Source organism: Chenopodium album, chromosome 5, assembly GCF_948465745.1.
Source record: "Chenopodium album chromosome 5, dcCheAlbu1.1, whole genome shotgun sequence".
Lineage (NCBI taxonomy): Eukaryota > Viridiplantae > Streptophyta > Magnoliopsida > Caryophyllales > Amaranthaceae > Chenopodium > Chenopodium album.
Genome location: NC_137838.1, coordinates 11,845,719 through 11,861,879, shown reverse-complemented (window position 1 = coordinate 11,861,879; position 16,161 = coordinate 11,845,719). Strand labels below are relative to the sequence as shown.

At 33.6% G+C, this 16,161-nt stretch overlaps 1 protein-coding gene across 3 annotated transcripts; it reads left to right on the top strand.

Annotated features, from left to right (window-relative positions):
- The first annotated feature begins 5,640 nt into the window (after positions 1–5,640).
- Positions 5,641–14,703, top strand: LOC145631910 (inorganic pyrophosphatase TTM1-like). Of its 3 annotated transcripts, XM_081684137.1 has the most exons (13): positions 5,677–5,794; positions 6,376–6,659; positions 7,324–7,679; positions 8,358–8,472; positions 9,742–9,937; positions 10,047–10,160; positions 10,278–10,451; positions 11,210–11,404; positions 12,136–12,258; positions 12,340–12,482; positions 12,568–12,691; positions 12,977–13,249; positions 14,210–14,703. In XM_081684137.1, exons 3-13 carry the CDS (start codon positions 7,340–7,342, stop codon positions 14,417–14,419), a joined length of 2,007 nt encoding a protein of 668 aa, XP_081540263.1. In that variant the 5' UTR covers positions 5,677–5,794; positions 6,376–6,659; positions 7,324–7,339; the 3' UTR covers positions 14,420–14,703. The 3 variants fall into 3 exon arrangements, with proteins under 3 accessions (XP_081540262.1, XP_081540264.1, XP_081540263.1); XM_081684136.1 differs by lacking the exon at positions 6,376–6,659 and having other exon boundaries at positions 5,641–5,794; XM_081684138.1 differs by lacking the exon at positions 6,376–6,659 and having other exon boundaries at positions 5,657–5,786.
- The last annotated feature ends 1,458 nt before the right edge of the window (positions 14,704–16,161 follow it).

Here is a 16,161-nt window from a genome sequence, read left to right as displayed (position 1 = left end):
AGACCTATGTGGGTCGGGTTTGGGTTGGGTCATGCTTGAGTCGGGTCACGTCGGGTCATACATCTTTTCGGGTTCGGGTCGGGTTTAGGTCGGGTCAATAAAAGGTCGGGTTACATTCGGGTCGGGTGAAAAACAAGTCGGGTTAAATTCGGGTTTTTACGGGTTTAAATGAGTTAGGGTCATGTTCGGGTTCGAGTCGGGTTCGGTTCAAGTCAATTATTTTCGGGTTATAATCAGGTCGGGTCATTATCGGGTTTGAGTCGGGGTCGGTTCAAGTCAATAATTTGCGGGTCATAATCAAGTCGGGTCATTCTCGGGTTCGGGTCGGGTTCGGTTCAAGTCAAAAACTTGCGGTTATAATCGGGTCATTTCCAAGTCGGGTCATTCTTGGGTTCAAGTCGGGTTTAGTTAATAATTTGTGGGTTACAATCAAGTTGGGTCATTTAAACTTATCTGGTCATTCTCGAGTTCAAATTGGCAAGTCAATAATTTGCAGGTTATAATCACGTCGGGTCATTTCCAAGTCGGTCTCGGGTGTGGTTCAAGTCAAAAATTTGAATTCCCTTAAAAAAAATAATAATAATAAAAAAAAAAAAAGATAAGTCAAGTAAGATGAGAAAGACTTGCTATTGTCTGGGTCCCGTGTATTTTTTTTTTTTTTGTTTATTTTTTTTTTTTTTTTATTTTTTTTGCTGCTATCCAGTTCAGTTTTTCTTTGACGAGGATTTTGTAAGAGATAAGTCAAGTAAGATGAGAAAGGCCACTTTTGTTTTATAATTGGAATCCATGTTAATAAATTGAAAAAAAGCTTGAAACTCAATAGTCAATACGGAGTACTCTTTTTATCCTAAAAATTCCTAAATCCTAAAATCCGGGTTAGTAATAGGTCGAGTTTAAATTCGGGTCGGGTCAATAACAAGTCGGGTTGAATTTGGGTTGGGTCAATAACAAGTCGGGTTTATTTCGGGTCGGGTTAGGAACGGGTCGGGTTGAACTCGGGTCGGGTTAGTAACAGGTCGGGTTGAATTCGGGTTTTGACGGGTTAAATCGGGTTTGGGTCATTCTCGGGTTCGAGTCGGGTTCGGTTCAGGTCAATAATTTACGGGTCACATTCGGGTTGGGTCCTCTCTAGGTCGGTTCATGGTCGGGTTCGGGTCTCAAATACTCGGGTCAACTCGGGTCTAGGGTTGGTTTCAGGTCGGGTTAGGTCGGGTTCGGGTCACCATTTTTTTCGGGTTCAGACGGGTTAGGGTTAGGGTCGGGTTAGGGTCGGTATTTCGGGTCGGGTCAGCTTTTGACAGCTCTAGATCTCCAATGATATACAAAAGAGACTTGCTGATTATAAATTAAATAAAATTTCAAGCACGTAGCTTACCATTGGAATGAAACTATAGATATAGCTCGATTAAGCTACCATCCTCAAACAAGTTACGTTGCTAAGTTTTTCGTATTTGTAGCTTATTATCAAAGATGGTCATGTGCTCTTATTATCAACAAAGTAGTAATTGAGGGGAAAATGAGTAAGGGTCTGTTCTCTTTAAATTATTTTCAGGTTTAGCTCAGTTCAATTCAGTTCTTAATTTCCCTCTCACATAAAATATTCAGTTCAGTTCAGTTCTTAATTTTCTTCTTACATTAATATTCAATTCAGTTTAGTTCAGTCAATCAAAACAAGCCCTAAGTGGAATCTAGATGGTGTTATGGCCTATTCTTTTCAGATTATTTTCAGTTTAGTTCAATTCCAATCAGTTCAGTTCTTAATTTCATTCTCTCATAAAATATTCAATTCAGTTCAGTTCCAATAAGTTCAATCCAGTTCTTAATTTCCTTCTCTCATAAAATATTCAGTTCAATTCAGTAGAGGCCCTTAATGGTATAACTCTTTTTTTTTTCTTTATCATTATATATGCGTCACCTCGTGATAAACTTGAATTTTTTATTCATGTAATGTAGAGCTTGCAAAAGCTAACATAAATCAACAACACGATTCAAATTTCAAATCGGACATCAACAAAAATTGATTTGACGTCAAGGGTTTTTAACATATGAAGTACATTTAATTGTTAACCCTAAAAACTATGGTACTAGAAGTAAGCCTGTGCGATGTACGGTGTTTTTAAAATTAATTTTTTAAAAAAGATAATTTTTGTATAAAAATTGATTGAAATTTTATGTAATTTGTAATTCGACATTATTAAGATATTTTTTTAACAAATAATTTAAATAGTAAATCATGATTAGTATTTTTGTAACCTATGTGGCACATAAAATTAAATCCTAAATCGTGATTAGTATTAAAATATTTTTAAAAAATAATTTTAAAACTCTCACATAATTTTACACGATAAAAAGGAATGACATGATGTTCAACTTTTAAAAAAAGTTTATTTGTTTATGAAAGTTAAAATTTGTGTGGGATCGACATTAGATGAGTTTATATAGGATTGAAAAATGTTAAATTTAAAGTGATGATAAAGTTTTAACATTAGATATGATAAATTTGTAATACTTAATCTCTTAGACGAATACATTTTTTTTTTTGAAGGGTCTTAGGGCCTGTTCATATTTACTTATTTTCAGTTTAGTTCAGTTCAGTTCAGTTAAGCTCCAATCAGTTCAGTTCAGTTCAGCTCTAATCAGTTCAGATCAGTTCAGCTCTAATCAGTTCAGATCAGTTGTTAATTTTTTTTGTTTTAGATGTTTTAGCATATTACAACAACGACAATAATAATAATAATAATAATAATAATAATAATAATAATAATAATAATAATAATAAATAATAATAATTATTATTATTATTATTTTAAATTATATTCGTCGTTCAAAATGGTCACATGTTTTTTTATAGTTGAACTCATTGACAAAATGAGAGTACTACACAACAGTTACTAGCTTTCATAATCGGTTAGTTGTTCGTCTTCTTCTTCTTCATTAAGTTGCTCCATTACCTCGGCATTCCTCTGAATTGACTCCCATATCTGATCAGTTATTTGGTTTCGTACAATATTCATAGTTGCTTTTCTGTTATCATCGTACATAGTATGATCTTCTGTTGGTCCCATGACTTCAACTTGGTGCGTGAATGGAATCCCTAGTTCATGTAAACGAACAAAATTGTGTAGAGTACAACAAGCAACGATTATTTGCAACTGATAGCAAAAGTCCATTTGCGGCATCGAATTAGGTTGTAGAACCTTCCACCTATTTTTCAGAACCGCAAAATATTGAAGAATACTTTTTATTTTTATATATATATTTAAAATATAATACACAAAAATTTAATAATTTAAAATATAATAATTTAAAATACATAGTTATTTTTAAAACACTTTTATATTTTTCACAATCCACTATATATTATCATTAATTTTCATAAACATTTTCATATATTTTTATGCATTTTAATTTTTCAATTCAGTTCAGTTCAGCTCCAATCAGTTCAGTTCAGTTCAGTTCAATTCCAATCAGTTCAGTTCAGTTCAGCTCAGCTCAGCTCAGTTCAGCAAATATGAACAGGCCCTTAGACGAATAAAAAATAAATGATGATTAGTTTTTTTTTATTTTACTTTATTTTATTTTTTATATGAAGATAAAGAGAAAAGGATTTTCAAAGAATTTTATTTTTATTTTTGTATCTAATCCAAAACTAAAATATACTTTTTAATTGAACATGTTTTTTTAATTAGTTTATTTTTATTAAACACTTCTCGTATTTCATTATTTTCTTCATCTAATCCATTTTTTAAATAGATTACTAATTAATTGTGAATATCATTTTTTAAGTTTATCATTATTTTTTTATTATTTTTATTGAATATATGATGTATGTTTTATTATAAACAATTTCATATGTTATTATCTTTTTTTTCAATCTAATCCAAATAAAATTGAATACTTTTTTAATTTTAATTGAATGTGGTTTACATAATTTTCAATTTATTAGTTTCTTGAAAAAATTAAAATTATATATAGTGACATGGAAATCCTATGTCTTAAATTTTGTATATTTTCTTGTGATCTCTTAACCTCTTACATTTTTTTTTTTGACGGGAATCTCTTATATTTCTTTAATTTAAAACTAGATGAAGCCCGTGCAATGCACGATTTGTTTGAATTTTTTAAAATTATTTTTTTATACATACATTTATGTGCTAAAATTTGTTATATATTTAGATAAAATTCTTGATATCAAAAGATAATATTTTATATTTAATTAATTTAAACTGGAAAATCTCATTCGCCAATTTTGCTTACGTGTCATTTAAATTATTTAATTCTAAAAGAAATTAATAATCTCGTAATTAATTGGCTACGACTAAAATTTATTATCCTACGTGACGCGCTGAAAAAATTAAATACTACTTGGCTCTCTAAACACTTGGGAAAAAACTCTCCTTTATATATATATAATTAGATTTTGACTAAAATTTATTTTCTCACGCCGAATTTTCTGAAAAAATGGCCACTTTATTTATGTACCAATATATTAGATTAGATTTGTTAATTTAGATTTCACTAGGTTAGAACCCGTGCGATGCATATAAAACCTATTTTTAATTTGTACTTTTAAAAATTAATCGTTGTTATACATGAATATATATAAATAAGAATTATGAATATTTTTTAATTTTAAAATTTTGTATTTTCATCAAAAATTATGATATAGTATTTGTTTAGGGTAAAAATACCCCATGTACGTGGACCAATCTCGTAGCGACACGTGACCCAATCAAAGGGCGACAAGTGTCACTATGGGAAGACGTCGAGTGTCCAAGGCATAAAAAGCCCTTGAAATCAGCATTTAAAAAGGCCTTATTACATCATGGCCCAAATCCCGAGAAATCTTCATGAAAGCCGCAAAACAACGCCTCCATGCTACACGTGGCATCACCTGATTGCGCAGCCAATCACGTCACTGAATTTTAGGGTACAAACCCTAAAGAGGCACAAACTCCCACCCCTATAAATACCCCAATCATTTATGATAGGAGAGGTGGATTACGACATTACAAGAAAGAGCATTAAATAGCTCCAATTTTTCTCTACTTTCTCTCTCTAGCCTTTTCCGTTTCAGATCTCTAACTTGATCGTCGGAGGCTAATATTCCGGTAAAGGAATATTCGTTCATTTTGCAGGTGTCCGAGTCTCGTTGCCCGAAGAGCGTGACCAGTATCCAAGGAAATCCAAAAAATACCTGAAACAGTATTTATTCAACATTGTCTAATTCGTAGTTCAATGTAGGAGGTCATTTGTTAGTGTGCTATTTAAAATTGTTTTAATTTCCTTCGATAAATTGATAGGTTAGTTGTAAACTTGTAATGTAGATGCTTCCGAAATTTAAATTTAAAAAATGTTAAATATGATAACTCTACAATAAAAAAAAAAAAAAATGACATCATCATCATTATATTGCATTTAAGCGGAAAATTTTTATTGAGAAAGCGACACATGGGCATTGATGACTTCAACAACTTCTGTTTTACTAATAGTTAATAGATTTGTAGATGCCGGATGACTTTTTATTAATGAATTCATTTGTAAAAAAAAAAAAAAAATATATGATTAGGAAAACCAAGGAATATGATGGAGTACCTTATATTGTTTCGGTCCACCACCACTGAAGGTCTGAATCACGTAGACCACTATTGACTTGTGTAGTGGACGATTATTCATATAATCTAGAACATCTTTATTAACCCCAACAAATTGTCAACTCCCTTCACGCACAATTTCTTTAATTCAATCATCTTCTTCTTAATTCGAAGCTACAAATTAATTCCCAGGTGCCCAGGTATGCTGATGATCACAACCCCAATTCAATAATCTTTACATGTTTGATTTTTTTGGGTGTTTACGATCATTTTCTTTATTTAAGTGTTTTGCTTTCTGGGTGTGTTCTAAGTTTGTGGTGTCTAGTGTCCTGCAATGAAAAATTCATTTCATTTTTCATTGCTTATTTTGATTTTTATATTATAAAGTTGCGATTATTTCATTATTTGGTAAAAATTACTGGGTACTTGTTAATGGTTTTTGTTATCTGAATTTTGATTCTGTTGGGGTTATAATTTGATTTATTTGTTTCTTTTTTATGGTAATTGTATGAGTACTGGATTGAATTAGATTAAATTATGTTGCTTCTAGTTTATTATAGTAATTAAACCTTGTTTAAGCTGTGTTATGAGGCGAAAAGTTGGGGGAAATCTTGAAATTCAAGTGATTGAGATCAGTGGGGGATCTTGGTCAAAACTATTAGAGGGGTCAGAATTTGAATATTTTATCTCTCACTACAAAATAATCACTATGTTCTAATATTTTATATGTAAAATAAGGTTATTAAAGTTCATTAGCTAATTTATTTCAACAATTTACCAGGAGCCGGGCCCCTAATGGCCCTAGTGGAAGGTCCCCCTCTGATTGAGATCATCTATAGAATGAGGGACAAAGATAAAGAGGGGATATGAAAAACGAGGAAGAGGGTTATGGGATTAGATGAGATAGGGCAGAATTCACGGCAGAAGGAGACGAATAAGTGTAGATGAGAGAGAGGATAGTTGCTAGGGGAGGAGACTTTAGGGGAAAGGGGTGGATGAACTTGGAATAGAGGTTGAAGGGCTACACCAGTAAAGGGGGATTGGAGTGAAAAATTTGAATATAAGGTAATTTAAAAAAAATCGAGTTAAATTTCAATGCCATGGAGCATTGTTGTCTAGTTGTAATGGCTAGTGTATAGACAAAACTTGATTGTTTTACTGTAGTTTGATTTTCAGGGGATTGTATGGACTATAGAGTGTACCAACAAAGGGAAGTCCTACTAGAAAACTAAAAATTGTGGGAGCAATATGTAGAAAATCTTTTTTTTTTTTTTTGGTTGAGGGAGGGCGGCTGATGTGTTCAATCTGTTCACGAGGAGACTTTTTGATTTCGTGTAGACTGTTTGAATGAATGGTATTCTTGCAAAACGCGTTATAGTGTAACTTCCAGGAGATATAATATGATGCTTCTATTTATTGATTCTAACTCAGAAGAGCTTCTAAATTGTAAAATTGTAATACTAAAACATGCAGCGTCATCGTCCATTATGTTGCTATATAATATCTTGCAATTTGAAACTTGATCACAAATACTTCGTAGCTTTCTTAATTGATATTTGAAGATGAATTTATATATGAACTTTGTTGGTACTGACTAGATAGAAGGTGGCGGCATATGAACTCAATTCTGACAGAAGTTTTTAATTACTTAAATTTTTGGGAGGCATTAAGTTGACTAAGAGCATTGCAATTAATTTCATTGCCATTCTAATCTCTATGATTTTTGCAGTTTGTTCACAGCCCATATGGGTGAAAATGCTGCAAATGGGTTTGAATCACCCCGGCCGCGGTCTAACCTCTTGAGGGACCAAGTCCAGTTAGTGAAGAGAAAAGACTCAGATCGCTATGAGATTGTCCCAATTGACGCCCATTTAAAATTTGAGAAGGGATTTTTTGTTGTGATCCGTGCTTGTCAGTTGTTAGCCCAGAATAATGAAGGAATAATATTAGTTGGAGTTGCTGGTCCTTCAGGTGCAGGGAAGACTGTGTTCACTGAAAAGATGCTCAACTTTATGCCTAGTATTGCTGTGATATCAATGGACAACTATAATGACTCCAGCCGAATCATTGATGGGAATTTTGATGGTTGGGCCTCAAATCTATCCTCTCTTCATCTGATTTTTAAGCACTCCATGTTGGCTAATAAAATAATTTTCATGTACACTGTTATATTCTACTCGAGAGCAAGGATTTATTAAAATTATATACACAATGCATATTGCTGACACGTTTAGAGTATTAAACTTGGCTTCTTTTGGAGATTTTCACTGCTTTTGAAATGCTATACTTTCATGCCATGCGTATATATCTGTGTCGAGCAGCTATGGGGAACAAAAAGAAATTCTAGTGAACAAAAAGTTTCAGTATGGCTCTTGCATTTATCATCCATTTTTTTGATATCTCGTCACAAATTCCATAACTTTTAATCCTATGCATAATTATCTTGGACCTTGGTGCACAAATAGGTCTTGTGGACTTGCATGCTTATTATCAAGATGAAACTTTAATTTCTCAATCGTCAATTCGCTGTGTGTGTGTACGAAGTAAAATTAAAAGTTATTCCTATGGCAACGCTCTGGAATATTTTGTGTTATTTGTTAAAGTTGAGGGGGGGGGGGGGGGGGGGGAGGAGAGTATTTCTTTTGCTACACTTGTTTCCCTGGCTGTGGGTATTTTGTGATAAAATTTCATCTTTAGTAATCTTGATACTTCTCACTTATACATATGAAATCTGGTGCTAACAATATTTCTATCCTGAACCAGATCCACGGTTGACAGATTATGACACACTGCTTCAAAATATACAAGATCTGAGAGCAGGACAGCCTATTGAGGTTCCAATATATGATTTCAAGTCCAGCTCTCGCACGGGCTACAGGTTGGCATCTTGTTATTTTCTTCTCTGCTAACTTTTCTACTATATAGCCAACTTCCATTTGATTAGATTGAAAGTCGAAAGATGAGGAAGCCTGTCACATATATTTCCCATAGCTGCTGTATTCTACAACAGATATGCATGGTCCTTCTTTGTGTTAACATTAAAGCTCTGCAGCTAAGAAAATGTTCAAATTTTGCATACACAAAGTTTAGAGCAATAGTAACCATATGTCATGTGCAATTATTGGGCCATTGGCTGTGACGCATCAGTTTCTTGGCTCACTGAACTGACATTTCGCAAGGAGCTATTCTGCATCAAACTTTTATAGATCTTTGTTGTGTCAATTATGACCTTTTTGGGGGACACAACAATACGCTTCTGCTTTAGGGCATTGCACAATATTCCTTGCAAATTGCATGAAAAGTCTTGGGAGGTTTAGATGTATGAAATATTTTGGGGTAAATATATGTATGGAACATAAATATTTGTACACGTGCTTAAATTTCTTCAAAAGACTGATGGAAAAGAATTTTTCTTAAAATTGTAGAAGATAGGAAAGTTTGCAAGAGTACAATGTTTTTTTTGATGTAACCTGGCACCAAAAGAGTTATTCGATATCCTGACTTCGCATTCTCTCAAGCCTGGGAATACCTCAATAAAGTCTAAGTGCTCCATAATAAGCCTTTTCAGAATAGAGATAGATGTTTAGTTTGATTCTGTAGCACTATGTAAGGTGCTGAGATAAATGTGTCCCCTCATTTTTATCTCAATTATCCATTCCTATGTTTGTATGGTTTGTGAGAGTGAGTTGTGTGCTACCTCTATAATTATAACTTAAGAGATCATCTTTATCCTGTGGATCAATATGCTGAGCATCTATTATACTGGTGGTATCTTTGCAAACTTAAGAATATCACTGAGAAAACTGTAGGGCCTATGTAGGCATTTCTCTGCAAGCACTGTCACACGTCTAGAGGTATTTTCAAAGCTCTGTTTCTGTTCCAGTTTTAATTTTTGCAAAGCTCAATTTGACATCTTCCTTCATCTTATCTTATAATAATAAAAACTTAAAACCTAACAAAGTGAAGTACTGCATGATTCAGATTTTGGCTTCATTCCTTTTCTTACTTTGGCTTATTATTTCTGGGTTTTGTATAGTGAAAACTGTCAAATCATAATTTTTGGCAACTTGCACTGATTTGATTTGTCATGATTTATAAATTACTTTTTCTTCTAGGTCTCTTTGCTTAACATTTGGTCATTTTGCAGAACAGTTGAAGTACCCAGCTCTCGTATAGTAATAATCGAGGGTATTTATGCATTAAGTGAGAAGTTGAGGCCTTTCCTGGATCTTCGTGTGTCTATTACTGGCGGAGTACATTTTGACTTAGTGAAACGTGTTTTACGGGACATCCAGCGTGCTGGGCAGGATCCTGAAGAAATAATTCATCAGATCTCTGAAACAGTTTGTTATTGTTCCTTTTGTTTGATATTAAAGTTTTTGTGTAATACTACATATTTGTTTTGAAACATTTTTATGTACTGTGAATGTTGATCGTGGTTTACTATGGCAGGTGTATCCTATGTATAAGGCGTTTATTGAGCCCGATCTTCGAACAGCTCATATCAAGATTGTGAACAAATTTAATCCTTTTACTGGCTTTCAGAACCCCACATATATTTTGAAGGTTGACTGCTCGTTGTTCGCTTCTGTTTTGGTCCAGTTATCATGTTGATTAATTTTAAATACATTACATTGATGTTTCATCTTTATCTTTAGTACTGAGAGATTTCTCTTGTTGTAGTCAACAAAGATTGTGGAGGAAGAGCAAATCAAATCAGTGATGTCAGAGGAACACAAGGAAACTAAGGAGGAAACGTATGATATTTACCTTCTACCACCTGGTGAAGATCCTGAAGCTTGCCAGTCATACCTGAGAATGAGGAACAGGGATGGAAAATACAATCTCATGTTTGAGGTTTTGGGCCTTCTTTTACTCACTTTCTTGTCTTTGGGCTGCAGTTAAATTCATTTCAGATGCATTTTCTCTGCATGTCTCCTGAGAGCCCTGACTGTGCTATGAGTTTAAGGCTTACTATGACAAATCTAACAAAAAATCATAGTTAAGTAAAAATTGGTCGCGCATGTGGGGTGCGCGCGTGTGTGTTTGGTCATGTGTGTGTGCGCGCGCGCGCTTGCGTGCGTTTGTGTGTGTGTGTGTGTGTGTGTGGGGGGGGGGGTTAATCAGTTAATCTTTACTACTCTTAACCCAAAACCATGAAATAAAAAACCAAAAATGACCTTCACTTGATAATTAGATGCGCACCATAAACAATGGCTGTGTGTGTGTGTGTGTGTGTGTGTTTTGTTAATCTTTACTACTATTAACCCAAAACCAGTTATCCCAGTTGAGTTGATCTTTGCATTCTAAGGCCCATGTACTGGAATTTTCTGCTGTGATGAAGCTAGTTGCCATAACTTGTAGTTTCTATAACAACACAAAGAAGTAAAGAACTAAAAGTGACCTTTTATTTTCTGGGCCACTAAAAAATTCAATGTGCACCATAAATATGATTTGCACAACCTTATATGTGAATATAATTAATGATTATAATACTTGCTGGTAGATAAATATGACTATACCTATTTATATCTGTTATGGGAATTTTTGTAGTGTAGGAGGTTTGCATGTGAAGATGAGCCTCTTGTTCAAGTAGTTCTACTTGCTGATTTCAGGAATGGGTTACGGACACTCCCTTCATAATATCGCCAAGAATCAGTTTTGAAGTCAGTGTCCGTCTTCTTGGTGGTTTGATGGCTTTGGGTTATACTATTGCGGCTATCCTGAAAAGAAGAAGCCATGTTTTCTCTGATGATAAGGTTATTGTGAAAATTGATTGGCTAGAACAGCTAAACCGCAAGTACATCCAGGTATTACCATTTTAGCTATCCTTTCATATGCTAAAATTTAAATGCTCATGTGTATGGATATAATATTTAAATCATCCCATTGCTGCATAATAAAGGATTTAGCATGATCATACAAAAATACCTAATAACAGTATAATTATGCGTATCGACTATCAAGAGAGATCCAATTACAAATTTACAATGTCTTAGTCCCTTCATTACATACTTATTGCCGTTCAACGTTATAAGTTAGCATACCCTAATCAGTTAAAATTTTCTCTCTACTTTTAATAAAACTTGCCCCATTTTGGTGCCATCTCCTTCTGTTAACTTAAATATAGGATGTCCCCGTCAAAAAAAAAAAAAAAACTTAAATATAGGATGTCTTGTCTACCAAAAAAAAAAGAAAAAAAAAATTCCTTAAATGTAGGAGGGAGGGAGTGATAATATTTTAGGGGGACATATCATGTAAATATGCGAACTCGTAAATAAACTTTCTTGCTAGCTATATCCTCTTTTGCTTCCATTTTTCTGTTGTGTACTTTCAGTTATTAATAGATGACTGGCCTGCTAATCAATTTCATAATTAGAAGTCAAAAACTTTTGATATTACAATGCGATGTTATCTTTAGTTACTTAACCTGAGTGGTAAAATGTCGTGACACAAAGATCCATGCACAATGCACATGTGCCTTTTAGTTGATTTGGGGGCTTCTAGTTGTGTTTTCAGAACTTGATTTTTTTTTTTTAAGGTTCAAGGAAAAGATCGTTCGTACATTAAGTTTGTAGCGGAGCAGCTGGGTTTGGATGGTTCATATGTCTCGCGTACTTACATTGAACAAATTCAGCTGGAGAAACTTGTAAATGATGTCATGGTATTACTTCTTATAACTAACTTCGTATGTTTTATTGCTTGAACTTGTATTTCTCTACTTAACACAACAAATTATCTACAGGCTTTGCCAGATGATTTGAAGACAAGGCTCAGCATAGACGATGAAGTAGCTTCTAGTCCTAAAGAGGCACTTTCTCGAGCTTCTGCAGACTGGAAGGTCAAATATCTGAACGAATCTAATAGTCCATCCCATCACAAGTCAAGGTTCTATCACATCTGTCTTTTCATTTTCTTTGTTTTTATTTGTTTTTGGGGCTTATGGGAAACATCTCTTGTTATAATTTGACAGGAATGTTTCACGTTCATTTTCAACACACCGAGAGAAGCATTTGTCCAAAATGACAAGGCTCAATGTGGCTGAAAGAAGTTTTAATGGAAATGTCCCCCAGTCACCCGCTGGCGTTGCAAACCAAGTTAGTATAACTAATTACTTTAATGTACTATATATCATAAAGTAATGTCTTTGACTAGCTGTTTAAATTATAGATATATGATGGAGGAACAAAAAGAAAGCTTACAGATTTGTTTGCTTATTTTTCCACTTTACCTTTAGGCTTGTGCTTTAATGAACTTATCATCATTGAGTAATCATTAATATCATAAGAACTGTCTGATTGTGTGTTTTCTATGCTTTTACAATTGCTAAAGACTTAAGTCATTACATCAATTCCATGAGCTTATGGATTGTTTCCAATCAGGGAGCTGTGACTCATCTATCAGAGCAGATATCCACGCTGAATGAGAGAATGGATGAGCTAAAATCTAGTATCGAAGCACTGAACACAAATTTTTCCCTTGGGAAGGTATCTGCTAGTCAACAAAACTTGGCTCTACAGTCTGAAGCCTGTAACGGCTCTACACCTCAACTTCTTATGGCTGGTGGATTAAACAATGGTCCAATGACTACTGGACCATTACCTCATTCCTCATCTTCTTCCCAATTGGCCAAGGATTCTCAAGTTATCGAAGAGGTATTGCATTTGATTTTTTTACCCTCTTATAATCTCAGTATTTTCGTTGAAGTTACTTGCTCTCTTGTGTTATAAGTCCCTCCATCTGCTAAAGAGTCACATGGTTAATCCACTTGTAATTAAGGTTTGATGTATACTTTACATTGTTCAAGCCACCAGAATTTAAGAAATTATCTATTTTAGAGCTTGCTCAAGTCTGAAGGCACAGATGTTTATTATTGATGAAATTCTTCAATGAAGTATCCTGGCAGCCTCTGCACTGTGAAATGTTATTTCTGGAAAAAAGTTGTGAGTTGATAACTTCTATATATTACTAAGACACCTACATTCTTCAATTGCTTCTGGATAGGTGCCAACAGTCCTTGCACAACACGTTTGATGTCTTGCTATCTTTGTCAAAAGCAACCCATTTTAAGGCAGGGGATTTTGCAAAGAGCTCTAGACACGAGGGAGGATATAATTTGGAAAGAAATAGCATAATTAATTACATTCCAGAAAAGTGACATATATTTAGTGTTGGTAACTATTATATGTTGGGCGAAGGGGTTTTAATTATAGTAATTGAGTGGTGGCAAAGTGCAAGGTTTTCTGGTTCTCATGCCTCAGCTATACGAAGTATATCTTTAGAGCATGTCATGGGAACTCATTGAACACATTAGACTTTTCTTAATTTCAGAACCGCTGCAAAGTTTTTGAGTTGAAATAAGCCATTATCATTAATGGCATTGAGGTATAGTGGACATTTCAGACAATCAGATTTAGACTGACTGAAAATAGAATACCAGAATCAGATTTTCACATTGTAATGGAGTTTAGTATTGGCTTCCATTGTGATTCACCTGGATATATCTGCATCATATTATGACTTGGTAGCTTAATTTGTCTTCAGACCTCTGCCATAAGAGTTACCCAGAATCTTTTTTGATGTAATTTTCTTTTTTAATGCTTTCTTTTTAACAGGTGATGCTTGTGTCAAGAGGGCAACGCCAAATTATGCATCAGTTAGATACTCTGAGCAGCCTTCTTCACGAGTATTTTGGAGAGAAATCCCGCCATGACAGAACAGGCAGCACATTTGATTCTGTATCAATTGCCATCCCTGTTGTCGCAACTGTAGCTCTTGGAAGTTTAGGAGTTCTTTTGTTCAGAAGCCTTTCCTCTCTGAAGTAGGTCTCTCAGTTCTCTAATCGCAAAATTTCAAATTTATTAGTTCAGAAAACTGCTGGATAAAGTTACAGATATGTGACGAAACTACTGTTTAGTTTCTGAGAGATTGGTCTGTAATTACACAAATATAGCTTTTGTACAGGTATATAGGATTCTGCTGTGACGTCTGCAATGCCCAAAGTTAACATAAATAGAATCAGTTGCTAACAATAAGTATAAACAAAAAGCATGAAGATTATGTAACTAAATATATGCAAAGATATGAAGTTAATTGTATATTTTACACCAATGAGTACCATGCTCATTGTGCTAATTTCCATAATTTGATATCTTGTATTTATGTAACTTGGGCTCATTTGAGGAGGGAGATAAAGGAAATTTCTCAAATGAGTCCTATGAGATTTGATCCTTAGACTTAAGGATTACGAGGTGAGAGCGATGTCACTATATCACTTCAACCTCATGTACCTAGTACTACGTATTTACTTTTACAATCTTCACATGTTTCTGGTAATCTTGTATTGATCCTAGGAAGATAGTGCCTTTTTTTTTTTTTTTTTTTTTATCCTTCCTACATTTCTTTTTTTCTTTTTTGATCTAGTAAAAGATAAATCTTTCTTGATGGTTTGACACAGCCTATGAACATCTAAAAGGCTCATTATCTTTTAATTAATAGCTCTAATATGAAGGTGCAAGTAGAATAAAGAACTTCTATTTAAAAAAATGTAGAATAAAGAACTTTTTGAAGCCGCAAAACCTCTTATTTATTTATTTTTTTTAATATATATCCCAATTGTTTTTAGAAAGGTGTGATTAGGAGGGTAACTAGAGCTAAACTTTTACGGTTTTTTTTTGTTGAATATTTAGTTTATGGTAGAAAAATTTAGCTACAGAATTCTCTGTGTAATCTTGAGACAAATACGAGTAGGAGGTCATGACTCAAAAAAAAAAACAATGACTTAACTCATATACGAGTACATGTGAATCTTTATAGAAAACCGAAGTTAACTGTACAAACTACAAAGGACAGAGATTACAAGCAGACAAAAATTAACAAACACTATCTACCTAACCAACCTATCTAGGATCAATACAAGAATACCAGAATCACTTGATTATTTGGACAGTCACATAATATCATATTTATGAAAAATAACAAAGGACAACAAAATAATCTTAATTCTCATTGGCTTGTTGGGTTAACTCGGTTCAAGAAAGTGTGTAGTGCACGTGCACTCATTTATGAGATTATTATTTAAAATTCATTCTATTTATATTTATATACTGCATAATTGTATTAATTGAAACAGTTTATATGCAATGATTTGACATAAAGCAGAGAGGAAAAATGTCTAATCGTTACACATAACCTGTAACGGAGGTATTACTTGCACTGGTAGTTGAATTTGAATATAATATAAAATATTATAAATTCAGTACTCCGTACTCTATTCTAGTCTTTTAGACCTCAAATACCGGAAATTGATTTTGACACATCCTTTATTGATTTTGGTACACTTTTATGTGAGAAAAGCACAGAAAACTAAGCTCTCACATAGGGGTGTGCCAAAATCAATTAAGAGTGTGCCAAAATAATTTCCCCACTTATAGTCATCACTTGGAGTAATAATTATATATTCCCTCAAAAAAAAAAAAAAAAAAAATTCCTTATACAACGATTTTTTTTTTCCTCGACAAGTTTTCATCTAAAAGTTGTATACTTATTTATAATGATTGTACTCATA